The 10,387-nt window shown below is 35.8% G+C and overlaps 1 protein-coding gene across 1 annotated transcript; it reads left to right on the top strand.

Moving 5' to 3' along the window:
• The first annotated feature begins 1,889 nt into the window (after nt 1–1,889).
• Nucleotides 1,890–3,828, top strand: LOC111799136 (auxin-responsive protein IAA33). Its single transcript, XM_023682550.1, has 2 exons — nt 1,890–2,313; nt 3,723–3,828. The coding sequence occupies exons 1-2, from the start codon at nt 1,907–1,909 to the stop codon at nt 3,799–3,801; spliced, it is 486 nt and encodes a 161-aa protein (XP_023538318.1). The 5' UTR covers nt 1,890–1,906; the 3' UTR covers nt 3,802–3,828.
• The last annotated feature ends 6,559 nt before the right edge of the window (nt 3,829–10,387 follow it).

The following is a 10,387-nucleotide window of genomic DNA, read 5'->3' as shown; positions in this document are numbered from 1 at the left end:
AAGGGTTGACAACTAACCATTAGGGTGAGGAGTCTATTATGACTACCCTATATTACGTGTTTTAGTTGGTTAAATAGTAAACTAGCTAATTGTACATCGAGATCAGTTAAGCCTATATAAGTAGCTTTTATGTTTCATGATAAGTATGAATGGACGCTTTAAGACCCGTAATAAAAGGCAACAATGTTATTTTTAAGTAATTGTGACCATTGAGTATGGCATGTGACAAAGGTGATGGGTCATTGGGGACACCGATAGACTAGTGGTTCGTGCTAGGTTATTGGTATTTATCTATGTTTTTCTATTTTACTTACTTTTTCATTTTATAAATATAATGATGTAAAATCTTATATAAATGATCACCTAAGGTTTTAGTTGTTTTAACGATATCCTAAACTTTTAAATGTGATGATAATCCGAGTCATATAATGAGAGGTAATGTGACCATGTCGTAGGAGAATGTCGAGGCTATCAGGTGTCAAATCCATCATTTTCACTCTTAAGAAGTAGGAAGTAAATAACGTGACCATGTCGCAAAGGAATGTCGAGACTTCGCAGGGGAATGCTGGGGTCATCAGGTGCCCTTCACTCTTACGAAGTAAGGAGTAAGTAATGTGATCATGTTGTAGGGAAATGTCGGGGCCTCACAAGGAAACGCCGGGGCCATCAGATGCCAAATCCATAGTCTTCACTCTTAAGAAGCAAAGAGTAGGTAACATGACCATGTCGCAGGGAAATGTCAGGGTCATCAGGTGCCAAATTCAAATTCTTCGTTCTATTTTTTTTTTAACACACTTTATGATGTATTATGTTCGAGAGGAGGACGGTTGAGGATTGTTGGGAGAAGAGTCCCACATTGACTAATTAAGGAGGAGATTATAGGTTTACAAGTAAAGAATACTATCTCCATTAGTACGAGGTTTTTTAGGAAAACCAAAAGCAAAATAATGAGACTTTATGCTCAAAGTAGACAATATCATACCATTCTTCTCGATTGATTTACATAATTTCAAAATCCTTCTCATTCAACCCATATGGTTCGATTAGATCATGAACTTATTTTGTGTTGGGTTGAATTCAAATAAATGAAACCTTATGGATTGAATTGAACTAAACCAACCCAAATTTATTGTTAATTTTAAAATATTTTTTTTTTTCAAATCACCGTTGTATCCAACCTCGGTCTTTTTTGCACAACACAAAAGAGTTAATTGAACCGCTTTGCCATGACGTACGCATGGGAAGGTTAGCAAGGAAAGGAGAAGACGAGGGATGTTTAGTATTATGGTCTAATGGAGAACTCAGACCAGAACATTGGAGGAACAAAACTCAATATCTCGTTACACTTCAATGAGAGAAAAATGGCTGGCAAGGTCACTTTCTTATCCGAAAACGAACGCCACTAGTTCTACTACGAGCTTGCGTCTTACACCAAGAAGAATGTCGTTTACACGCTAAACTTGCATTGACAACGTCATATCGAACTAAGAAAAGGAATGCCACTAGTCAACCAATCTTAGTTGCGATAAATGCTCTCTTGCACCTATCTTTATTTCTACTTTTAACTCTTTTATACATACACATACCCGAAACTATTCTATATACGTATATTTATTTAATTTTATAATTATTTATTTTTCCTCTAGTAAATTTTAATTAAATATTTAAAAATAAATAAATAATTAAAGGTTGAGAATTACTTGGGGAGGTTTGAAAAATTGGGTCGGTTTCCGACACCTGCCTGACTCCTTCCCGACATTTGTGCTCTCTCTCTCTCTAAAAACCCCATTTTGCCCTTTCTCTCTCTTGTGAAAACCCCTTTTTGCCCTTACTCTCTCTATAAAAACCCTTTTTTGCCCTTCACTAAACGAACCCATTTCTTCATTTTCTCTCACAAACTAAACCCATGAACACCTTCCACTCTCACACACAATCCCCAGCCGCCGCCGCCGCCGCCGCCGAGTATTTCAAGATGAGGCGGTGGCCGGAGACCCAACTGGGTCCTCCTCCGCTGCAGCAGCAGCAGATGGAGGAGGAGGAGGAGGAGGAGGAGGATTTCGCGGCGGTGATTCCGCCCGTGACGGTGGTTCTTGAAGGGAGAGCGATCTGCCAGCGGATCAGCCTCCACAAACATGCAAGCTATGAGAGCCTTGCTAAGGCTCTTAGAAGGATGTTCGTTGACGACGATGACGGTGGCGGTGGCGAACCCTCCGGTGAACGGCAGCTGGACTTGGCTAACGCGGTTCCCGGTCATCTTGTTGCTTATGAAGATATTGAAAATGATCTTCTTCTTGCCGGTGATCTGAATTGGAAGTCAGTACTCTCAATTTCTCTGAATTTATTTATTTATTTATTATTTAAGAAAAAAAAATGGGATTTTTAGAATTAAAAATTTTATATAATACATTAACAAATTTTTATTTTAAAAAATTCTTAATTTTAACAAATTTGCTCTATTTATAGATGTGCTTTAAATTAGGGTAATCTAAGGAATTATTTGATAAAGGATTTAATTTTTTATTTTTAAAAACTCAGATGTTTGTTATAAAATTTCTTAATTCTTTTAGATTATTATTGAAATTTAATTTAAAATTTTAAAATACCTATAAAAACTAATAGAAACTACTCCAAATTCTAATTTTCACCTATATTATTCATAAAATAGTCTTATGGTTAGAAATTAGTAAGAGATTGAGGCCGTGAAACAAAGTCCAAAAAAGACCATATCTCCCCGTGGAGGGTCTTGTTACAAATGGTATCAGAGCATTGAGGAGGCTGTTTTCCAAAGGGTAGACACGAGGCAGTGTGCTAGGAAGGACACTGTCTCCAAAAGGGTGGATTTAGTACACGAGACAGTGTGCCAATAAGGACACTGTACCCTCGATTTAGTACACGAGGCAGTGTGCCAGTAAGGACACTGTCCCCCAAGGGGGTGGATTTAGTACACGAGGCAGCGTGCCATGTCCCGTGCCAGTAAGGACACTGGCCCCAAAGGGGATGGATTTAATGGGGTCTCACATCGATTGGAGAAAGAAACGAGTGCTAGCGAGGGGTGAGCTCTGAAGAGGGTGGATTGTAATGTCGCACATTGGTTGGGGAGGAGAATAAAACATCCTCTATAGGGGTGTGAAAATCTTTCCTAGCAAATCCAAAGACAACAATATCTGCGAGTACCTTTCCTAGCCAATCCAAAGACAACAATATCTGCGAGTGGTGGGCCTGGGTCGTTATTAGAGCATCGAGTAGGCTGTTCCCCAAAGAGGGTAGACACGAGGCAGTGTACAAGTAAAGACGCTGGTCCCAAAAGGGGTGAAATTTGGTGGGAGTCCCACATCGATTGGAGAAAAGAGTGCGAGCGAGGACGCTGAGCCCCGAAAGGGTGGATTGTGATGTCTCACATTTATAAGAGTGTGAAAACCTTCCCCTACCCAACCGTTTTAAAGCGTTCTCGAAAGGGAAAGCCAAAAAGTACAATATCTCCTAGCAGTGGACCTAAGCCGTTACAATATCAATAATGTCGTTTTTTTGTGTTTAAACGACTATGTGAATGAAGTACGGGTTGAAAATTGGCTAATTAATGCAACTTCTTCGTCTTAATCTACAAAATCTCGACCCTTTTATCGACACATGGATAGCTAATTATCACATAAATTGATTAATTTAAAAATAATGTAAATAAAGAGAATAATTAATAACATGAAATTTATGTGTGTGTGTGACAGTGATTTCGTGCGGGTGGCGAAGAGAATTCGAATACTTCCAATAAAAGCAAATTCAAGGAGGGGAAGAGGAAATAATTAAATTATATATTTTATGACAAACCCATCTCTATTATTTAAATATTATCTTATATAATTATCATTTCTTTCATAAAATATGAAAGAAAATAATAATATCTTTTTTTTTTCTTTAATTTTAAAGTAAAAATGTTATTGAATGCTTCCTTGTAACCAATCTCTGAGCATAATATATTATAATATATAATTTTATATTTTTGTATTTTAGTTTTTTTAATGGTTTAAGTGTATATATAGATTATTTTTCTTAATTTATTTTATTTTTTTAAATTAGGATAATGACGTAATAAATATTTCTGAATTTGGATAAAGGGTTTGAAATCTTTTCTCGAGAAAATTAATAGAACTGTTCTAGGTAAAACAAACTTAATTGGAAATAACGATGTATTTTGTTGATATAGATAGTAACTTTTCATTCTTTTTAAGCTTTTATTAGTCATTTTATCGTTAGGATCGCTCTCGATGTGGTTCTAGTTCATTCATGTAAACCTCCTTCACGGGTCACGTCGTTTTTTTTATTTGAAAGTTAATAGGTTGGTCTATAACATTTAATGAACTGAACATAAAGAAGGCCACCCTAAGTAATTCTACGGAGTCTAATAATTAAATTTGAAATGTACATATATTTAATTATATGTACATATATGTTTTTAGGTAAGCATTTTAAAAATCTTGAACGGAAGCTTGAAAGAGAAAGTCTAAAGAGGACAACATCTGCCGGCGGTGGATTTGGGCCGTTACAACCATACTTGTAATTGTAATATATGTCATCCACGCTCAAGCATGAGATTTCGTACTTGATTTTTTGTGCGAACAATAATGCATGCACTAACAATTCTATACACATACAATATACATCAGTCGTCACGTAATATGAATCAAATCTATCCTATCTGGTCTTAACGTCGTCCATTAGAAGAGCTACTTACATTTAAAAACGACCACAAAATAAAATTGGATCGTGCACTAGGTTCTTGCACAGAAAGTGATTACTATCGAATGATGTCATACCCCATGATGCACAAAAAGTGATTACTATCGAATGGTGTCATAGCTTTGTTGGCCAAGAGGATTAATCAATAGTTAGTTCCACTCTTTATGCACACGTTTGAACCTTAGTAGGTACGGAGGGAGATGCCAAGTTAACTCCGTAAATTGTGAAAATGACCAAAATGCCCCTCATAGATGACTCTTACTTTTTTTTTTTTTTTTTCACTATTTTGTTATTTTTTTAAAAAAAATCTAAAAAACAAAGATCGAAAACTATTTTTGAGTACAATTTATGAATCAATGAACAGAAAAAAGTGATAATTTGGTTAGAAAAAAACAAAATTTGAGACTCCCAAACAGAGAATAAGGATAAGCATAGCATGTGCTTTAAATATATATACTGTGGATTTGTACGTATATAAACAGCCTTTTAATTCTCAACTTATAAATGTTTGCTTCCCATTTCCATCTAATTATTTATTTCATTAATTGTTTGTCTGTGGATCTTATAGCCTCCTTTTTCTTTTCATCCCAAATGCTATTATTGCAAAATAATACATAAAAATGCTCCCAACCTTAAACAACCAACATGAGTATAGCTCATCAGTGATTATGCATTAATTCTTTGACACTCGAGTAAATGAGGGATATATGAATGAATCGAAGACCGCATCCGAATGAGGGCAGTTTTGAGAATATGATGACTAAGAAGAACTTGAAAGAATTGAAATAAGTTACATCTTCATATTTAAGTATGCTTAGCTCGGAGCAATTTTATGTTAGGTGACCGTCTATGAGAGTAATCTTCACTCTTAGAAGCGAGAGTAACGTGACCATGTCTCAGGTCAATGCTAGGGCCAATAGGTGTCAAACCTGAATTCTGAATCCCGAGCATGAGTCGTTACAAATTCATTTCAACGTCATTGAATTGGAGAAAGTCTTTCTTTAATCAATCAAACCTAACTAGTAAAAAACGATAAATTGTTGTGCTAAAAACATGAAAGAAAACTCCTTTTTCACTGTTAGAAGCAGGAGTACGTAATGAGACCATGCCTCAGGAAAATGTTAGGGCCAGCCATCCGGTGTCAAATCTGAATTCCGAATCCTGAGCGTAGGCCCTTACAAATTTATTTCACTGTCATTGAATTATGGAAATTATTTCTTTAATCAATCGAACCTAGCTAGTAAATAAACAATAAGTTGTACTAAAAACATGAAAGAAAAGTCATTTTATACTCGTAGAAGCGAGGAGTAAGTAACGTGACTATATCTCAGAGAAATAGTGGGTCGTGAGATGTCAAATCAATTATTGCATACTAAACTATTATTTAAATTATTATAAAATTGAAAGTAAAAGAAGGACTAATTAGCAAAGTATTTCAAATTCCAAGGAACACAAAAGATGGTTCCAATAATATAATATAAAAAGAGGGAGAAGAGGTACCTAAATTTGTATGCCCAAGAGATAATTAAAGTTGTGGTCCTTCTAAAGTTATTAATTCAACTTTTCCCCATTATTATTTTTAATACATTACAAAAGACAAATGGCTGTTCATTTTGTGGTGGAGGTTCTTTTGGGTGGCCATTTTTCATCCATACGTAAACTATTTCGAGGGGTAAAATAGTCTTTTTCTCAAATCACAAATCACCGTCCTTCGGGTCCTAGCGTTCTTATTGGCACACCGCCTCATGTCTACCCCCTTCAAGGAACAACGAGAAGGTTGACACATCGTTCGGTGTCTAGCTTTGATACCATTTGTAATGACCCAAGCCCACCACTAGTAGATACTGTCCTCTTTGGAGTTTCCCTTTCGGGGTTCTCCTCAAGGCTTTAAAACATGTCTGCTTGGGGGAAGGTTTCCACACCGTTATAAAGGGTGTTTTGCTCTCCCCCAACTAATGTGGGACATCACACTAAAACTCTATCGTGACTATTCTATGGCCTCCATAGCAAATATTGTCAATCCTTGAATTTACATGACTACGGTGGGATCTAAAACCTAAAATTGGATTCATTTTTTTCGATGTGCATCACTTCAATACACATAGTTTTATGTACATCACTTTCAAGCACACATAAACCTACTACACAAGCATCCCTTTCATAACTCCTTAAGCCTCACTGGGTAATGTCACTTTACAATCAAACTTATCAAAACTTGATTGAATGGCTTGGATGCAATCTACAACAAGAATTGCTTGAAAACTAAGAAATGACAAAGATAATGCTCAAATTTCTAAGGGGGTAAGGGTGAAAGTCTCAATTTGAGAGTTTAAAAAATCTATTTTTACGTACTAATTTGTCGGTATTTATAGTCTCTCTATAAAATAAACCTCCAACTCTTCAAATGTCCATTAAAAGAATTTAGTATGAATTACTCTATTATATGTAAAAGGAGAACAATAGTGGGTACTATGAGTGGTACTAGTAGGTGGATTAAATCCATAAATAACTTAAAAACGAAAACCATGAGTAGTACTATGAATTGTTCTATTATATGCAAAGTCTACCAATGACGAATATTTGTCCCAAGACTAATATTCTTATACATAATAGCCCTAAGCAATGCTACCAATATTCTATTAACCACCTCGCCCCATCAATTTGAGGATCGGTTTGCCCTATTAATTTGAGGATGACATGTAGTTGAAAACAACAATCTCGTACCCAAAAGTGGCTTAAAATTTTAAATCTTACTGCTTTCCTCAAGAATAAGCTAACAACATATTTCCTATCATTGGTTTTGTTACCGCAATAAAACAAGTCATTTTACTAAATTTGTCTACAACAACAAGAATACTCTTTACACATAGGATGTCGCAAACCAATTCATAGATATATTAGTCCAAGATTTATTAGGTACAGTATACAATTCATTTGGTTGTGATCTAAACTTAGCTTTTTTACATTTAAAACATTGACTAAAAAACTTATGAACATCGTGCTTCATTTCCGGCCACAAGTAGTGTTCATGCAGTATATTATAAGTTTTATTAATTCTAAAAAGTCCCGTTAAGTCACCTCCATATGCTTTTTTTACAAACAAATCTCCTATAGAGCATTCAGAAATATAAAACTTACTTTTCTTAAATAAACACATAGCAATCATTCACCGCTTTTTTGGCGAGACAAGTTGCATAAATAGTTCCAAAGTCTTGGTCATCTCTGTATAACTCTTTAATATACTAAAATCCAATAATTTTTGCACTCAAAGAAGTAAAGAGATTGTACATTATAGCTACCATATTATCTTTACCTTCCTTATATTTGATGACATACAAAAATGTATCAATAAACTTCATCAACTTTGCATGCCTACGATTTAGTTTGCTTTGACCCCTAAGTTACTTCAAGCATTCATGATTAGAATAGGTCACAAACTCTCTCGGCCACAAGTATTGCCACACCTGAATGTACGAACGGAAGCAAACAAATTTTTATCATAGGTATGGTAGTTCATGTTGCTCCATTTAATTTTTTACTAAAATACATTAAGGGCTTTCCATCTTGCATCAAAACAACACCTATGCCGTCGCACTCGATTTCAAAAGTTTTATTAAAGTTAGGCAAGACCAAGCAATGGTGCATTGATTAATTTCTTCTTAAGCTTATTGAATGCATTCTCTTGCATTTTCCCTCATTTAAAAACAACATTCTTTTTCAGTAAATCATTCAATGGTGCAACTATGATGCCCAAATCTTTTATAAATCTCTTAGAGAAGCTAACTAAACCATGAAAATTCTGAACTTTACTTACATTTTTTGATGTTGGTCAATCCCTAATTGCTTTAACTTTCTCTATTTTTACTTCTACTCCATTTTTACCAACTATGAAACCAAGAACATTAATTTTTTGCATGATTAAAATTAGCATAAAGTTTCTATTTTCTAAGTATATGAAAACTGACTTAACATGCTCCATGTCACAATCGCCCTTTCTTGGCAGCGGATTTGGCGATTGTGCGGCACTCACCCTCAACACAGAGTGAGTCAAGCCAACTTCAGACCACGTTGCCTACAGTTGGACAACGCGCGTTTAAACCTTGGGTCCCGTTTTGAAGAGAAGATTTTAGAAAACGAGTGAGAGAGGTTTAGGAAAAATAGTTTTGACAGCAAAAATGCAACAACAACGGCTTAAACAGTATATAACTTTTCTAGTAGGAAGAATTTGACAACTAGTCGTGTCCCCCTATAGTACATTTTGAGGCATTTCATGTCTATCAGGCGTAGCCATGATTTCACCGAAACGTCATACTCTTAAAGAAAACAAGAAAGAAATAATACAACATGAAAACGGTAAAAGAAAGTAGTAAATTAGTACAAGGCAAGGGTTTCGGCGTGTCATGGGCATGCGGCCATGGGCGACTTGGCTTGGTTGTCTACCACATACTATTTCAAAATGGATTTTTTCTGTCAACGAGCTTTGTTGGCAATTGAAGCTAAACTGAGCAACATCAAGCATCTGTACTCAATTCTTCTGTCGCGCATCGATGAAATGACGTAGGAACTTCTCAAGCATACTGTTGAACCTTTCAGTTTGTCTGTCAGTTTGGGGGTGATAACTCGAAGAGACATTTAGGCTCGACCCCAATAGCTTGAACAACTTGCTCCAAAAGGTCCCTGTGAATCACGGATCGCGATCGTTAACAATGCTGGTGGGAATGCCCCACAACTTGACTACGTGTCGAAAGAATAGTTGTGTGGTCGTTTCAGCCGAGCATGACTTAGGGGTTGTTCATTATAAACTTGGTTTATTTATTTTGCTCCATAAGTTTTTTTTGTTAAAAATAGCTGTTAGTATTTATTTTATTTTTGTGGTTTATTTCTGCATAAAAAAGGCTGTAAATATCGTGACACCAAGAGTGGTGGAAGACTGGAATTAGTTTTTAGGGGGTGGAATTAGTTAAAGAGTGGTTGCTGATTTGTAGTAAGAAATGTGTTATTTTTTATATAAGAAAAATGGTGTCAAGTTAGTAAAACACCACAAAAAGTAGATAAAATTAATTTGTGTGTGTTTGCTATTTCTCTCCTTCTGTTATTTTCTTTCATTTGGTATCAGAGCTACAAGCCTGTTTTGTCAAGGACGGAGAGAGATAAAAAAATGAGACAGGAATCGAGTGACAGGAGCCAAAGCACCGGTGCGATAGAAGATGATGCCTCAAACGAAGTGAGTGTACGGATTAAAAGAAAGGAGGGATTTGTCACACTCAAATACCTGATGTTGAGCGATTAAGATGGAAGTATTTATGACGACACAAGGTGTTTGGGAGGCAATTGAATCACCTGAAACAATAGATAACCACAAAGATAAGTGGCTTTAGCAGCTATTTATCAAAGTATTGGAGAAGATACGTTGCTAGAGTTAGGTGCTAAGAAAATAGCCAAAGAAGCCTGGATCATGTTGAAAAATATGAATCTAGGTGCAGAAAGAGTGAGAGAAGTTAGAACGCAGACTCTCTGGCGGGAGTTTGAAGTGTTGAAGATGGGTGATTCAGAAAGTATTGATGAGTATTCTGGAAAACTCACCATTATTGTCAACAAATTGAGAGGCCTCGGCAATGCTGTGGATGATATCCAAATAGTTCAGAAACTTCTATGA

The sequence above is a fragment of the Cucurbita pepo genome, chromosome LG07 (genome assembly GCF_002806865.2).
Source record: "Cucurbita pepo subsp. pepo cultivar mu-cu-16 chromosome LG07, ASM280686v2, whole genome shotgun sequence".
Taxonomy (NCBI): domain Eukaryota; kingdom Viridiplantae; phylum Streptophyta; class Magnoliopsida; order Cucurbitales; family Cucurbitaceae; genus Cucurbita; species Cucurbita pepo.
The sequence above is the reverse complement of the archived record's forward strand: the minus strand, read 5'-3'. Positions and strand labels throughout refer to the sequence as shown.